Genomic DNA, 16,168 nt, shown 5'->3' with positions numbered 1-16,168 from the left:
TCACTGGAATCAATTCTACCAGCTAACTAAAAGTTAAATAAAATAAGGGTACAATGTGGCCCACTCACCCTACATCATAATGAAATGAATGGGAAAAGATAAAGAACCATGAAGACCTCCTCCAGAACACACTCAAACTGTCAGTCTACCAAACAAAAGGAAAGAAAAAAAAGGAGTGCACCACATGACACAGTCACAGTCACAGTCAACAACTGCACAACCAACTCTTTCTACATTTGCCATAACAACAGCAGTGAACTTTCAGCAATAGAAGACGACTACCTGCATCAGTTGACAACCCAGAAAAAGAGACCAACAACTGCTATCGAATATGGAGAAGAAAGGAGAAAGAAGATTACATGCACAATTTGCTAAGAACCAAAATAAACCAAATGAAAAATAACCAAAGAACCAACCATTGGGTTTATCAAACCATGAACAAATGCTTGCTGGTAGCTCAAGATTCAGATCCTGGAAGACTGGTTATCGCCATCTTCGATGCTCTGGTGATCCTCGTTGTTATGACCCAGGCTTGAGCGCCGGATTTCGTCAATCCTGGCCACTACTTTGGACATCGAAGGACGGTTGTCTGGATATTGTGCACAGCAGTCTATTGCAAGTTGAAGAAGCTGCACCATCTCCTCCTCTACATTCTGATACCTCAGCAGCTCCATGTCAAATACCTCTGTAGTCCACTCTTCTCGCACCACTGACTGCACCCACCGTGGCAAATCGACACCCTCCTCATTAAGGAGGGTCTGAGTTGGGGCCTTGCCTGTGAGCAGCTCAAGTAGAAGCACGCCGAAGCTGAACACATCTGCCTTTTGGGAGACCTTCCGGGCATCTGTGACCTCTGGAGCACGGTAGCCAGCAACACGAGTGGGAGAAGAGATTGGACCCACAAGATTGGCGAGGCCATGGTCTGATACACGGGCTTCATATGACTTGGTAAGGAGGATATTGGAGGATTTGATGTTTCCATGGGAGGCAAAAGGGCCTGTTGAATGGATGTACTCAATGCCACGAGCAGTAGCTAGCGCAATGCTGGATCTTGACTCCCAGTTGAGAGGGGTCCGGCCAGAGCCTCTATTCCCTGTGTTGTAGGCCAATATCGCAGTCAGTGAAAGACCACTCAGATTGCACATTAACATAGGCACCTTAAGACTAGATTGCATAGCAATCACAAAATCAAATTATCAGATGAATTTACATGAGCCAACTATCATTAAAAAGAAGCATTTTGTAACCCAGCTATATTGTGGGACCACCACAATGAACGATAATTGCATAAACTTTTCGTGCTCATGAGTTATCTACCAATTGGTGAAGATCTGACCTAATGAAACATCCAGTATTTCTTTTAAAAATCTTCAGAACTCTGGTTCAAAGAATGGTCTTTCCTTATACAAAACAGAATACTGGCTCTGAGCTCTGGTTGAAAGCTGGCATCCAAATTTTATCAAGAAAAGAGATAGCGGTAAGATGGAGCCACTTCTAGTGAGTCAGCAAAGAAAACAAAGAAGGAAGAGACAATCCTAGAACACAAATAAAATATTGATGTTGCAATCTAGCCAACAGTACATCTCTGACCAAATTAATATATCCAGTTAGCCCTAATGTTTCACTTGAAATGAATTGTAAACTTAGGAGTCAACCTCATGCTCAGCTCTTTTTTCAATAATAGTAGTCATACTTCAGGCCGTTTAATAATTTGAGAACTAAATCAAGCTAGAATCAAACTTAAACAGAGGTCAACTTATACCAAGTATTAGCTTGAATAAGTAAAGCCCATGCTAATGATTCTTGTCCATCAAACCACGATTCAGTGTGTGCAATCTACTTGGGAGATAAAACTTTTTATTACCATATCAAAGTTCACTCCAAATATATAGATAATAAAATTGCACAATTAACTCCACAACCATCTAAGATTATGGCATAATTTCTATCAAAAAGAATTGATCAATTGCAACAAAATTAAAAGTAATAGTCAACATGGTAAAGATGAGAGTAATTATGACTTACCATGCAAGAGGGCTGAGAGGCTTCCCATGGGCATGTAATCATACACAAGGAGCTTCTCATCCTTGCTGTAGTAGTAAGCCCGGAGCGGCACGAGGCACTCGTGGTCCAACGCCCCGACGGCCGACTCGATCCTCTCCCGGAAATCCCTCTCAGCGAAAGTCACGTCCTTGAGCCGCTTCACTGCTACCATCGCCCCCGATTCAAGCACCGCCTTGTACGCCGTTCCAAATGTACCCTTCCCGAGAACCTCCGCCGATGCCCGAAGCAAGTCCTCCAGATCAAACGGCGGAGACACCTCTCTTCCAAAGAAGACCAACTTCTTCCCCGCTGTTTCCCCCATGGAGGCGGTGGCAGAGGCGGCGGCGTACGGCGTCGCCACTCCATTCTCGCTTCCCCCGTTGTACAGACCCTTGTCTCTTTCCGCCTCCGACGGCTCCGGTTGCTTCGGTACCGCCAGGGCGAGAGATTTGCTTGTCGTCCTCCCACCTCCGCCGCCATTGCGGCAGAGAAGAATGAAAAGGGAGAGCAGGATCAGGAATCCGACGGCGCATCCGACTGCGATCCCGGCGATAGCGCCGCCGGAGAGCTTCTTCTTGTTTTTGCGGACCTCTACACCGCCGCCGCTGGCGGCCTCGGCCGGAGACGGCGAGATCTCGCCGGGGCAAGGCCCGATCGGCCCGCCGCAGAGTCCCGTGGACAAGAACGAGCTCGCCGGCATCTTCCTCAGCCGCGACGGGATCGATCCGTTGAGTACGTTGAACGAGACGTTGAACTGCACCAATGCGGGTAGATCCAGCTCCGGAACCTCGCCGGCGAGTCGGTTGTTGTCTAGGTAGAGCGTCCCCAACCGAGTGAGGTTGCTGAACGCCGGCGAGATACCGCCGGAGAAGCCATTTCCAGCGAGGTTGAGGCGTACGAGGTTGCGAAGCAAGAAGAGGAAGGAGGGAATCTCACCGGAGAGGCGGTTGCCCTGGAGGTAGAGGTTCCGGAGCTCGGAGCAGGCGGCGAGGTCAGGGGGGAGTTGTCCGGAGATGGCATTGAAACGGAGGCTCAGGGTGCGTAGGGCAGTGAGGTTGCCTAGGGTTCCGGCAGGGATTTCACCGATGAGGCCGGAGCCAGGGAGGCGGAGATAGGTAACACGGCCGGATAAGCAGGAGACCCCTTGCCACGAGCAGGTAGGTGAGGATGAGTTCCAGGGCAAGGATGAGCGGCCGACGGCCGCGCGGAAAGCGAGGAGGGCCGCGGCGTCCCCGGCAAGGTCAGGGGTTCCGGCTGGAAGATAGGAAAGAAGGACGGAGAAGAGGAGGGGGATGAGGAGGTACGGCGGTGACGCCATTGGGTGGTGACCGGACTCCACTGTTACTATAGCTGGAAGCCTAACTCATGCAGAGCTATCTATCTTTCTTCTCACCAGTGAAGAGAGCATGCGAGAGAGAGAGAGGCAGAGAGACAGAGAGAGAGTGCATGTTGCTATAAAAACCCTTAAAAAGTTATATTTGGTAATAAAGCTCAATGAATCTTCGGTTACAATATTAGTAATACTGCATACTTGATTGCCTTATTGACCTAATCTAATATAACACTCTTTTTATATATATATATATATATTTGATAGAAAATATAACACTCTGTTTATATGCTCACCCATTTATTAATTAACATATCATATATAAAACTATGTGATATAATTTATAAAATATTTGGATTTATATGTACACAATAGATCCTTTGTTTAGATGTAATTTTCTTTAAGTCATTTTAGAGTGCTTTTAACTTAACCAAAAGTAGTAAGACATAACCTAACGCATAAGATCTGGAAGCATCCTTCCTTTTTACTTCCTAGTGGCCGGATCGGATCCGATCATTTTCCTTCGTAAAGACACACCGATTTGCTTCGTTTAGAGATGACGGCGGTCAGACGGTGAACGTCTCCTCGGGCCGAGGACACGGCGTGGGAAGCGGGCGGAGAGTTGACGGCGTTAAGGGCCGCGCCAGCCACCTCAAGATTAGCGCCGGATAATTTTGGTACGGACCAATGAATAACTTGTTGGATAAAAGGAGGGAGATCAGGAACCGTCGGAGCGAGATCAGGGGATGAGTGATTAGTGGTGGATGTGGCCTGTGGGGACAGGGTGGGTGAGGGAGCATCGAACAACTAGGTGTGACAAGGATAGGAAAGGGGGGCCACCACACGAGACAGCCAAACAATGGTGTTTTATTCGTCTCTGGTGGGGGGTCCATGATTCATATGGTGGGGGCCATCTTAATAGCTGTCCGACGAATCTTGCTGGGCGGCTAGGATTGGCTGTACCCATCCACATGGCGGCATCGGAACTATTCAGTCCAATTTTGAAGGCGCCTTCTGAGCGCGTGTTTTACGAGTCGTCGACGCTCGCGTGCACTTCAAATTTCGGATATATTTTGCCAACGATCTCAATAAAATTACTAAATTAAATTGCTTATTGTGTTTGAATTAAGTTGAGCAATTTTTCTCTCGTTTCGTGACTCTATTTAATGAATAGTAATTGTAATTTAGCAGTTTATATAGTAAATTAATTTTCACATAAATAGTTTTTGGACACAATGAATTATATTTGTCATAAGTTATCTAAACGCATTAAATAAATATAAATATATATATATATATATATATATATGGCGAGACACTATGTACAATCATAAACTGTGTTTAACTAACAGATTCCACTGTTTATTAGAATAGCAATACCAAAGCTAGTAGTTTTAGTGAATTTCCCCGTTTACGTTGAGAGTTAAACTTTAGAACTTAAAGCAGACCCACATTGATCGATAGATAGATTAGGCAGCACCAAATAAATCCCTGTGAAACTCTGCAACTTTCTTCCACAAACTCTTTAGTATGCCTAAAGTGTTACAAACTCACCTTTTGATTTGCCATAACAACATCATTACTTTCCCTAATAACGTGGCATAAAGGAGGAAGACGCAGTTGTTGCTTTGCATTCTTTTTCCATCACCTTCCTGGAAGAGAGCTTCTCTCTTCTCTCTCTCTCTCTCTCTCTCTCTCTCTATGGAATATATTTATTGGAAAGACAAAGTGGTTGTGCTTTGCTCTCTTTCCCTTCTTTTTTGGCCTTCAGTTATCCTGAAAGAGAGTCATACGTATGAGGTATATTTATTGTGCCATACGATGCTCTCACATGGGATAATTATGAGGCCATAGCCTATTGGGACCACAACAAATATTGATCAATGATCTTAAAAGAAAGGTTTGCTATTGTCCAAGATTCTTTCTAAAAGTTCGAGATTGCTATGTAATAAGCTTGTGCGAGCCAAGGTGAAGAAATCACCTTGGCAACTTAGCTTTTCTCAGTAGTAGTCAACTCATCATGGTACTGTTGCATGGAAATTTTCTTCTTCTTCTTTTTAAATCAGATCCAAACAATCAGAAAGATAAGAGACAAAGAGAATGATGCAGCTGCTGGCTGTCACCAGATGGCATAAAACTTCCATTGCTATGTTCTCTATCAATATGATGTACTTCTTTCATGGACTGGTTTCTCCTTGTCTAGAGGAAGAAGCAAATCTCATCGAAACCAAATAAATAAAAACAACGAAAAACTTAGCGTATATGCATGTCTCCAAGCTTCATTGCATCAGACTAGGCTAGTCTGCGACTAACAATGGATTACAAACATGGAAGGTTTTTTAATAATCAAATGCACCCTTTACACCATCAAGGCTCTCTCCTAGAGATAATCTGCAACAAATCAGAAAAGGTTGATGTGAGTAAGAACGACAATGTATTGACATTCAGTAGGGAGAAACTTACAGTAATAGAGAGATATAATTTGCATAAATGAATGAAGGTCAACCAACCAGCAACCCTATAGAAAAAACAGGAGGGAGTAGAACTGGAAATCTCTAGTTGGTTGCAAAATTTGTAGAGAGTACTTATATTTCTCATTTTAATGGTCAGCAAACTAGGCAAATCCAAAACCATTGAGATTACAAGCTCCTTTTGATCCTTTAAGTATAGAACACGAAGCATGAATAATATAAATAAACTAATTGTCCAGTCAGATAGTGATAGTCAGTTCCGCTCTTCTCACAATAGAAAGAAACAAAGAAAAAACAGAGAAGGCTTCTAAATTCTTTAAGCCATCATATCATGAATTATTCTGTTGAGGGAATATGCAGAGTATTCCTTCCAGTAATACATGCTGCGCTGGGTACTCAAACCAAAAGAAGTTACTAAATCGCGTTAGAATAGAACACAATGAAAAAAATCACACCTTCGCTGAACTTAATTGAGTTAGGGAATTAATCATACAAGCCGGCAATCGAATGTGATCTGAATGGTTTGTCTGTAATGGTATAGAATCTTTCTGAAATGCAAAGCTTCAAGAAAAATAAGCATGGGTGATCATTCTGCCACATTGCTGCCATTGAAACATGAATGCAAGCAATGGCCAATTCACTGAACATTTCTAAGCATTGAAATTGACGCAGTGCAGTATAAGGAAGTCTTACACGTCAATACTAATCTTTCCCAAAACTAATTATCTTCTTTCACATGAACTTACTCCATCCATTCTAATCATATTTTGAAAAAAAAAAAATAACTCCACCGCATGAACAACATAGAATTTGAGAAAAATTTAAGACGTAATCAATTCATACCAGTGGCCACCCAAATTACTTGATGCTATACAACAAAGTATATCTCAGAAACCAAAACAGAAGAATCGAACATTCTCAAAAAATGAAATAGTCCTCCTTACTTGTGCATGCAGTACTTATACTCCTGGCTTCGAACAAAGTCCCTCTCTCCTTCTTCCAGCTAATTCAAAGAAGAAATCAATAAAACCCAAGTCAGAAAAGGCATCAAACATAAACTGGTAGCAAAAGGAGGACTTTTTCTTTCTTACTCACCGGATCGCCTTCATACACTAGTTCATAACAGCGTGGAGAAAGGCATCGCAGCGCGCAATTTTCCTTCTCGATCAGTGAAGTCCGACACTTCCACCCCCACAACCCACTTCGCCAAAACGAATCCCAAAAAACCTACTTAGGTTTCGATCGAAAACAACACAAAGCCGACAGAAAGGTCAAATTTCAGTACCTCTCGATGTCGGCATAGCAAGCGTTCTTCTTTTCTCGGATCTCGTTTTCCTTAGGGGAATTTCCATAGGAATAGCAACATTAGGAGAGGAACCGGGGAAAAAAGTCCTAATTGATTAGAGGATTTGGCGAGGCTTACCGTGATGGGGCGAGGAGAAGATTTAGCGAGAGAGGTAGAAGAGAAGAGGAGGAAGGCAATAGCGACGAGGCAGAGGATGAGGAGAGGAGGATGGCGAGGTGGAAGCAACGCCATGGCGAAAGACCAATTACAGAAGTGATAGTTTTGCCAAGCTTCCGTTCAGAGAGGGCAACTAGAGCAGGGTTATTTTGCCAAGCCAGAGACCCTATTTGTATATACACCAAATTGGAGGCGTTAAAATGTAAAATTCACCATATAATAGGCAATAACAGGGCATATATAAAGTGCGACAGTCACATACTCACATTCTCCTAGAAAATCTTTTTAGTTAATATCTCATTTCAAAAATAAAAAGAAGTAAAGAGAGAAATTTTAAAGAAAAAAAAACAAATACCAAGTAATATTTCTCATAGCATTAGTTCAGATTTGTATTCTCTTACTGATAAATGTCAAAATTGAAGAATATATACATGCTTGCCGTATCCTGAAGAACAAAACTGACAATAAGATCCGAAAGATTGTACAAGATAGAAGCGTTGCTTGGCTCATGAGATGAATTTAGTCTTACATTTAAATCTTACAAGCCAAGTTGAAGAGTTTGTGCTGACAATTTTCAGAAGCCAAGAGCAAAATTGGGGTCTCTTCACTTGCTAAAGCAAGTAAAAAAAAGCCGTCGCAAAGAATCGCCCATCTGAAATGTAATTCATATTTTGACAAATAACTTTGTATGGAACATCGGTCATCTGCCTTATTTAGTTATTCTCCGTATAGACTGGTTGTGCCGCTGTAGAAAATGGCTGCGTATAGCCCTACCTATCAAAGATAGGAAAAATGTTCCAATAAGAACTCCACATATGGAGATTGAGACATCCAGATCAGCTGCTACATGAGGTTTCCATGATGATACTGATGCTTGTACACTAACAGATGCAAACCGCGTAGTATTCTCGCCTCCTCTGGAAAATTAGATGATAGAAACATTCATCAGAGTTTGTCAAAAAAAAAAAGAAATGTTCATCAGCAAATTGGATATTAGTAGATACATTAGCAGGGATAAGGATTTGATTTGGTGCATCTTGTTTAAAAAGAAATTCAATGTAAATTATACAGGAACTTGTTATCAACAATGAATTAGATGCTAGAAATTTGTACATTATTATACTGAAAACTTCATGTCATTAACACACTCAAAGAGCCTTGATGAATAGATTTATGAGGTGCAGTACCAGAACATACCTAAACATGTTTTTGATAGAGCTCCAAAATGAACTTTTATTCTTCTCTGATGAAGGACGATTCCCTCTCTTTCTCAATCTGTGCTTATTGGTATTTTCTGGAATTATCCGTGTAAAAATGCACAGCAACAATGTACATTGTCAACTAGACATTAAAGAATGATGATTCACCCAATATTACAAGAAAGCAAATTACCTTCTGTTAAGATAGAAGGATCCTCGGTTGCTCTTAGAGAGGCTAACTTTTCAACTAATGAACGCTCCACTTTGCTGCCATAATAACAAGATGTTCAGTAAAAGAGTCTAACTAAAGTAAATGTATAGCGGCAGTAAATTTACAACATTCAAATCAGAGGTTGCTCTCAAGTCTCAATCAGCTTTGTTTTCATAGTATTGAGTAATTTCAAAGGCTAAAAGGACAAATTATCACAAATAGTAAAGTGAATTTCAATCGAACACTTGCTCCTTTTCATGGTTTTGAATGGATAACATGAGAATAATAAGCACAGTCCTTTAGAAAGATATTCAAGTATCACTCCAAGAAATTTGACTTCACTGATATGCTGTCACATTCTTGACCATCAACTTCTTCAGTCGATACTTGTACCCCTTTTATCTTTTATCTTTTTGCTTTTTTTCTCCATTCTGTCTCTTCACTTTTATCTTACTGTTTTCTATTCCACTCCTGCTGCTTTTTTCTCCATTCTGTCTTCTTCTTTCCTCTTCACTTTTATCTTTCCTGTTATTTTCTGCTTTCCCATATAGCATACCAATTTAAAGTACAACCTACAACTTGGACTTGCAAATTTACGTCCTGCCTACATTGTCGGCCAATTCATTTGATAAAAGAGGTAGTAAATCTACAGTTTTCAGTCTACAGTTTGCACCAAGATCCTTTCAGCTAGGAACACACATAGAACTACATGAAGTGGAGGCTCTCCTCACATGTAGTATCATTTTAAAATTTATAATCTCGTCAGAAGAAATTTCCTTGTCAGCATCCAGTTCTCAGCCAAAATCATAGATTTGATTCCACAAATGCCAATCCAAAGTTTTCGCAGACTTTTCATACAGATATATAGTAGAAAAGTTGAGATGGACTCGTCCTCAAATGAAGATGTTTTTGCCAACCTCATAAAATCTATGCAGGAACAGGAATGCATAACAGAACTTCTCTCAAGTCACCATGAAATTGTGATAAGGATGAAGGTACATTTGTCATAAACATCTCCAATAACAGCTTTACAAGTAAGAAAGAACAGAAAGAACAGAAATGACAAAAAGAAGCGAATAATTTAAAGAAATTCACTAGTAAAACAAAGTATATCATAATGAAAGTAAATGTGGTAAAAGAACAAAGGATTCTAACCTGATAGTCTTTGGGATCTCTACCCTTACAACAAATTTGTGATCACCTCGAACCGCACGTTTATTGATGTGTGGTACTCCCATATTAGCAAACTTCAATGTATCTCCTGGTTGTGTACCAGAAGGAATTTGGAGATCCTTGTATCCTTCCACTGTCTCCACCTGAGATCGTGCAATGATAAGCAGCTTTCTAATAGTTACATGCATCACCATGGAATCTGGAAAATCTCAGGAGGATATTCAAAAATAATACAATAAAACCATACTACAATCAAAAGAAAACAACTTACTAAAGGTAGCAGAAGGAAAATTAATCGTCCTAACTAGTAGTACAGTTGCTGCCGATCTCAATTTTCTCAGTAAAGACAGTAGAAAAAATGCATGAATTGGGTGCTCAGCTAAACTAAAAAAGATAAGACAAATAGAATATGAAATATTAAGAGAATGTCGCAGCAGCATATAAGTAAAGCAAATTAATGGATGTAATAATAATACTTAATAATGTTAACACTGCAAAACTCTGAAAGACACAAATGGCCTTAGCTACACATATATGGAACAAATACTATTAATTGATTCATCCAGAAGATTAGAAGTTTGGCTAGAATACAAACGCATAGTTAGTCCATCATTTAAAGCTAACTTGTTCAATCCATTTTACTTAACAAAAAACCCTACACTAGAACTCTTCAACTTGACAAGAGATGATATTCTGGACAGTCAAGCAGACAACATGGAGAACAGAATGAAGGAATAAAGAAAACCCTCAATGGTGCTACTGCTCAAAAAGAAAGATCTTTGTAATTTAGAATGGTTTGCATGGAAATAACACACAAAAGAACCTCAACTCTTGAGTCATTGAGATTCTTCTGCTTCTATTATCTGTTCAAGCGGCACTACAAGAAACTCTGATATCATCACCTAAAGCCTTTTAAATCTATATCAGGAGCTCTACAGAACCTTACGTTAGCAGAATCGGATGGGTCTTCCAGAACAATAAAGTACCTTACAATTTGTATGGACTTTACCGCAAAGAATATAAAACCTTATTCTCAACAAAAAAAAAACTTTAGAATTGGATTTTCATTAGCGAATACAGTATGTTGCTCAGACAAGTGACACTTGTGACAGATAAAAGACATAGCTTAACTCATGACATGACGAAAAGGAGACGATCAGGCCAGCAAGGCATAGGTTGGACTGTCCTTGAGCATTGGTTCAATTAAATATTTTTCAGATGTTCTATTTCATTATTACAGATCCTTAGTGAGAAATTTATGAACTTCCATAATAAAACAAGCATAAAAATCTCAAAATCTTATTTTGCATAAGAGAAATGCATTGGAATTGTAAGCTACCAACTTAAAAAAAATCACAAGCTTCTCCAGGAAAAGGAAGATCACCCATAAAGTTTACCTTGACTACTGTTCCTAGAATGGCTTCAGTATAGTCAATGCTAACATCTGAGTACAAATCAAGACCATCCCTTCTGATTCCTGGTTTTTCATTGACATGAATGAATAGATATATATCACCCATTATTCCCCTGTGTAGTGATACTAATTAGTAAATTTCTGCAACACTAGAAGCTGTTCAGGAACTAACATATCTTGTATACTTATAAAGATTCAACATGTCATATATGCAATAATATAGGAAAGATATCTAGCTTTTATCAAATGCACAAATACTGGTATTTTAAGGTCACAAATAGCAGCAATTCAGTGCATGTTATCATCTTGAAAATAGAAAACAGTGCTACACATAAAAGAGAAAACAATCGACACAGTGGTACATCTTTTATCAAGTGAACAAGAGGAAAAAAATAAGAAATGTATGTGTCAGAAAAATCAAACTTCCCTAAGTATTATGGTGTATATCAGGATACACAGTGGATCATGAACTTGGCCTTACCTTTATAAAAATAATGTTGGTTCATTAATTCCATGGAAAGAGACATATATTAAGCGGTGTGGTCGTACAATCTTATTTCATAGTACTTATAGAAAGTGCATGCATACTTCAAAAGTAGGAATACTATTAAATACAAGACAATGAATACAAACTCTGTTAGGAAAGGGCATCGAGTGCAGGCTACTGCCCATCTAAGGTTTGGGGGACAGGACGTACACATCCCTTATCCCAGTTACAGAAGATATTGTGATGTAAGGAGTTCAATCTTATCATATACTATGCGAAGCCCTTTTAATTTTAAGTTGTTAGCAATTAACCACTCTTTTTTGGGGAAAAGAAATTTTTATAAGATGCTTGCCTTTTCTTATCAATGCTTCCTTCTCCCTGAATCTGAACAGTGAATCCATCATCAACTCCAGCAGGGATATCTACTCTGACATTTCGTTTTGCCTGTACTCTGCCTATGCCGCCACAATTTCTGCAACGCTCAGTGATTATCTTGCCCTCACCGCCACAATTTGAGCATGAAGATATCTATGGATCATATAAAACCATCTACATAGTAAGAACAAAAAATGAGGCAGCTAGAAATAGGAAGCATGAGAAGATATGGATCATGCAATACCATCTATATCTTGTATGAAAAGGAGAATATATGAAAATCCTGCAGCAAAAAGTACATACAGAAGTGCATGATATGAAAGTTAAATTAAACATCAAGAGAACCCGGACAAATTAGAAAGCCCCAATAGCACAGGGAAAAAGGGCACACAATATTTAATGCAAGACAAATTGGATGATAGCAGCTCCAACTATTTGTCCGATTTGGATCTATTAATTCATAACAAAAGGTTGCCTCAGTGAGGCAAACAAGATAAGTCGTCCCATTTAGAGGCAACGAAGAAAGCTATGTGCACTTTCACCTGGTTAACAATATGTAGCGCAATTATCACATCAGCTGACAATATCAGTTTTATGATAGTCAAAAAGTTGAGGGTCAAGGATCATAGATCTTCCTTATTGTAGGCCAAACAGACTACATAGCTGAAATTAACTTCATCTAGTTAATAACAGTATCATGATAAAACCAAGACAATACAGAAAATGAAAGATACTGCAGAGCACATTAGTTTTGACGGAAGTTAAAATCAATAAGAAAATGGATTAACAAGAAGATATTTTTGTCTGCAATGCGATCATCTCACCTGAGATACTACTCCAAATGGTGTTCTTTGAGTTTTCACCACTCCACCCCTACCTCCACATTCAATACACTTCTGTATGCAGTCGCTAGATTTTGCACCAGAACCATTACAAGTGTCACAGGTTTCAAAACGAGAAACATTCAGCTCCCGTCTTCCGCCAAAAATTGATTCTTCAAAGGTCAAAGAAAGATCATATCTGCAATACAATGAAAATAAAGATTAAGCTATCCTGGAAAACGGGACAAATTTCTGCCAGGAAGTACCTTAAAACTACAAAATATCATGTCAGATTTCAGGAGTGGATAGAGCACATCAAAGCTAGATGACCAGCATATCTACTGAGAGATAAAACAGTATTCCTTAGCTTAAAAATATTTTTGCAGCACATCTAAGTTTTGCAGATCTTCTTTTCTTCCATTTCCGCCTTTCTTCCAGGCATGTCTCTGCAACCCCTTGATGGCCCTTAATGACCAGAGTTCCTCTTAATATATTCAAGAAAGAAAGAATCCGAATTTATCTCTCTTAATTCCAAAGTGTAGAAGGCATATCAGGGTTTTTCTCTGTGAAAGTAATTTTAAACTTAGATTTACTTTGTAAATCTTTGTTCCTCAATACACATAATCACGTATAAGCATCAAGTTTCTGAGAGGTACATATAGCATCCACAATGTAAATAAAAAATATCACAACAGGTGCAATTTGAAAGTTTGAAGGAAAATTGAATGATTACCGAATATCAAGTCCCTGGCTGCGATTGAATTTTGTATTAAAACGTATTCCTCCAGGATCTATATCGCCTCCAAAAAGTCCATTTGAATCACCAAAGAATGCATTAAAGACTTCATATGGATCTACCTGTGAAATTGAAAACAGAAAATACCCCATCTTCAGCGGTTCGATCATTATATTGTCACAAGCATATATAGCAAGGTTTCTTTGGTCATATTGATCACAAGTTACAAGCAGGTATATTACTTTAAGCAATATGAGAATTGAATTTAGGTTTCTATCATGAGAATCACCATCTGAGTAAGTTCCAATCAAAGAAATGAACCACTATAAAGTACATCTCAAATTTGAAATACTAGTGCCGAAGCAAACGCAAATTAAGGCTACAGATGAGCCTAACTTGAACTATCCAAGCATTTGGCTAGTAGGAAGACCTACTAGATGATTGCAGTTAGATTTCAAACATCCAAGGAGCAACCCTCCAGAAGTCTTATGAATATGAAAAAAGTCCAGAGTAAGGAAGAAGCAGATATCTTTTTTGATACAAGATATCAGATATTTTACCCCTTGTGGACCAACACCTCCCCCATCATAGTCTCCTTGTAAGCCTGCTTCGCCATAGCGATCATATAAAGATCTCTTATCCTCATCTGATAGCACCTACAGGAGTGATCCCAAAACAATAAAGCAGGGCCCAAGTGCCCAACAAATGTGATAACAAAAATTCACAAGTAAGAAAGATTAGAAAGTAGATATGAATCACCAAGAGAAACTGAAATAAACCTTTACAAGTCTGCTAGTCTTAAATATATCTTTCAAATTTACATACATCAAATAGGTTATTATAAAAAATTTAATATTATGTTATGCACCCAAATATGATATTATATAGTATATGCAAGATTAATACAATATTGCATTGGGATGTGCAGTTATCATTAATTGAAGGATGGAGATTGTAATATTAAATCTTAACTGTTGGATGCAGCCTCCTTTGTTTGGAATGTCTATACTTAGAAACCAAAGGTTTAAAAATCCTGCAGGAAATAATTCCAAGTAGATAGCCATGTTAGCACGACTGGTTGTCTTGATTAAGAACAACTTGATTTATTGGTATCAGAGAAACTTCTGATTTTTCTTATTATGCATATTACAACTAGTTGATCACATCGAAGAATCTAGATTAGACTTTTCCTTGTACAATCGCCATCCCAAACTCAAAGGCAGGTAAAATCAAACTCAAACATCATAATATGACAACAGCTGTGTAGAAGTCTTACTGGAGAATTATAACAAGATTTTGCCAAAGCACTTGTATTATTTTTAAAAATATAATATAAGAAAAGTTCAAAAGCAAAAGCCATTACCTCATACGCAGCACTAATCTCCTTAAACTTCTCTTCTGCTCCGGGGCCTTTGTTCATGTCAGGATGATACTGAAAGTATATCAAAAATTAGTGCTGCTCAAGTATAGGAAAAACAAGGATGTAAGAGAATTGAAAATAAAATTCGAAAGGACTTTGCCAAGGTTTTCACAAAAACAAGCACGACAGCAGTTTCTGAGTAAAAGAATTCAACTGTCACAAATTCGTGTATATTAAAAGAGGGTTCGACAACAACCACAACAAAGTCCAGGATTCGACTACATTATAGGACGGCAGAAGAATTAGATAAGATGGTAAAGATTTCTTTACAAATTCAAAAAAGTTTCAAAAACAACCACAACAAAGTCCAACTTTTAATTACACAACTATAAAACGATACGTAATTGGATAAGGTGGTAACGAATTCTTCACAAATCGAAAGCGATTCAACACCATCTCCAATCAAGAACTTGATTGCAAACTATGAATAGATAAGACGGTAAAAGGATTCTCCATAAATTCGAAAATCGTTCGACAGAAACCACAACAAGGTCAAAGAACGACAGCATAATTGGACAAGATTGTAAAGAATCATTACAAATTCGAAACGGGTTCGGATGAAACCTTGCGGGCGAGATTCCTGTACGAGCTCTTGATCTCCTGGAGAGTGGCGTTGCGGCTAAGGTTGAGCGTGGCGTAGTAGTCCGCCGCCTTTGCCCTGACCACGCCGCCATGGCCGCGCCGGCAGCGCGAGCCCGACGGGAACCCAAAGTGGTGGGGCCCAGAGAAGCGCAGCCCTCCTCCAGCACAGAAGGAGGCTGCGGCGGAGGCGAGTGCCGGCCGACGAGAGGAAAGAGGAGGGCGCAAGAGGGCAACGTTAGGGTTTGGTGGGAGGCAGGGCAAGGTCGCCATGGACGGAGAGGTTTATGCTTTTTGCTTCGCTAATTAGCTCTCCCGGAGGGCATTCGAGCGAGAGAGCGAGAAGGCAAAAGGACGAAGGTTCTGAGAATACCTTGGGCCGGCCCATTTAAAAGAAGATGTCATAAGTGCGTGGATATCTAATTATGGAAACCAACGGGAAGCCCA

At 39.6% G+C, this 16,168-nt stretch overlaps 3 protein-coding genes across 4 annotated transcripts; all 3 read right to left on the bottom strand.

The window, feature by feature from the left end:
• Nucleotides 1-3,497, bottom strand: LOC140774916 (probable inactive receptor kinase At1g48480). The gene is made up of 2 exons (XM_073118103.1): nt 2,026-3,497; nt 1-1,093 (listed from the first exon to the last, which is right to left on the bottom strand). Exons 1-2 carry the CDS (start codon nt 3,359-3,361, stop codon nt 465-467), a joined length of 1,965 nt encoding a protein of 654 aa, XP_072974204.1. The 5' UTR covers nt 3,362-3,497; the 3' UTR covers nt 1-464.
• A 1,970-nt stretch (nt 3,498-5,467) lies between these two features.
• On the bottom strand, nt 5,468-7,958 carry LOC140773048 (uncharacterized). The gene is made up of 6 exons (XM_073115383.1): nt 7,836-7,958; nt 7,268-7,472; nt 7,130-7,179; nt 6,940-7,045; nt 6,789-6,847; nt 5,468-5,764 (listed from the first exon to the last, which is right to left on the bottom strand). The coding sequence occupies exons 2-6, from the start codon at nt 7,379-7,381 to the stop codon at nt 5,713-5,715; spliced, it is 381 nt and encodes a 126-aa protein (XP_072971484.1). The 5' UTR covers nt 7,382-7,472; nt 7,836-7,958; the 3' UTR covers nt 5,468-5,712.
• A 44-nt stretch (nt 7,959-8,002) lies between these two features.
• On the bottom strand, nt 8,003-16,085 carry LOC140773045 (uncharacterized). 2 transcript variants are annotated; one of them, XM_073115380.1, is made up of 12 exons: nt 15,707-15,772; nt 15,086-15,154; nt 14,695-14,755; nt 14,283-14,378; nt 13,720-13,844; nt 12,990-13,185; nt 12,143-12,318; nt 11,287-11,416; nt 9,872-10,032; nt 8,699-8,772; nt 8,504-8,600; nt 8,003-8,223 (listed from the first exon to the last, which is right to left on the bottom strand). In XM_073115380.1, the coding sequence occupies exons 2-12, from the start codon at nt 15,088-15,090 to the stop codon at nt 8,016-8,018; spliced, it is 1,329 nt and encodes a 442-aa protein (XP_072971481.1). In that variant the 5' UTR covers nt 15,091-15,154; nt 15,707-15,772; the 3' UTR covers nt 8,003-8,015. The 2 variants fall into 2 exon arrangements, with proteins under 2 accessions (XP_072971481.1, XP_072971479.1); XM_073115378.1 differs by lacking the exon at nt 14,695-14,755 and having other exon boundaries at nt 15,707-16,085.
• Nucleotides 16,086-16,168: the final 83 nt, after the last annotated feature.

Source organism: Typha angustifolia, chromosome 13, assembly GCF_048772165.1.
Source record: "Typha angustifolia cultivar Huaian chromosome 13, ASM4877216v1, whole genome shotgun sequence".
Classification (NCBI taxonomy): domain Eukaryota; kingdom Viridiplantae; phylum Streptophyta; class Magnoliopsida; order Poales; family Typhaceae; genus Typha; species Typha angustifolia.
Note: the sequence above shows the minus strand (reverse complement) of the source record. Positions and strands in the feature narration are given on the sequence as shown.

Coding starts and splice junctions, on each gene's coding strand:
- LOC140774916 (XM_073118103.1), bottom strand. CDS start 3,361: ATGGCGTCACCGCCGTACCTCCTCATCCCCCTCCTCTTCTCCGTCCTT. Junction 1,094..2,025: donor CCTCTCAGCCCTCTTGCATG/GTAAGTCATAAT, acceptor CCTACAACACAG/GGAATAGAGGCTCTGGCCGG.
- LOC140773048 (XM_073115383.1), bottom strand. CDS start 7,381: ATGGCGTTGCTTCCACCTCGCCATCCTCCTCTCCTCATCCTCTGCCTC. Junction 7,180..7,267: donor CTTCTCCTCGCCCCATCACG/GTAAGCCTCGCC, acceptor AATTCCCCTAAG/GAAAACGAGATCCGAGAAAA. Junction 6,848..6,939: donor TAGTGTATGAAGGCGATCCG/GTGAGTAAGAAA, acceptor TCTTTGAATTAG/CTGGAAGAAGGAGAGAGGGA.
- LOC140773045 (XM_073115378.1), bottom strand. CDS start 15,994: ATGGCGACCTTGCCCTGCCTCCCACCAAACCCTAACGTTGCCCTCTTG. Junction 8,773..9,871: donor GAGATCCCAAAGACTATCAG/GTTAGAATCCTT, acceptor TTATTATGGCAG/CAAAGTGGAGCGTTCATTAG. Junction 8,601..8,698: donor TCCTTCTATCTTAACAGAAG/GTAATTTGCTTT, acceptor GGATAATTCCAG/AAAATACCAATAAGCACAGA.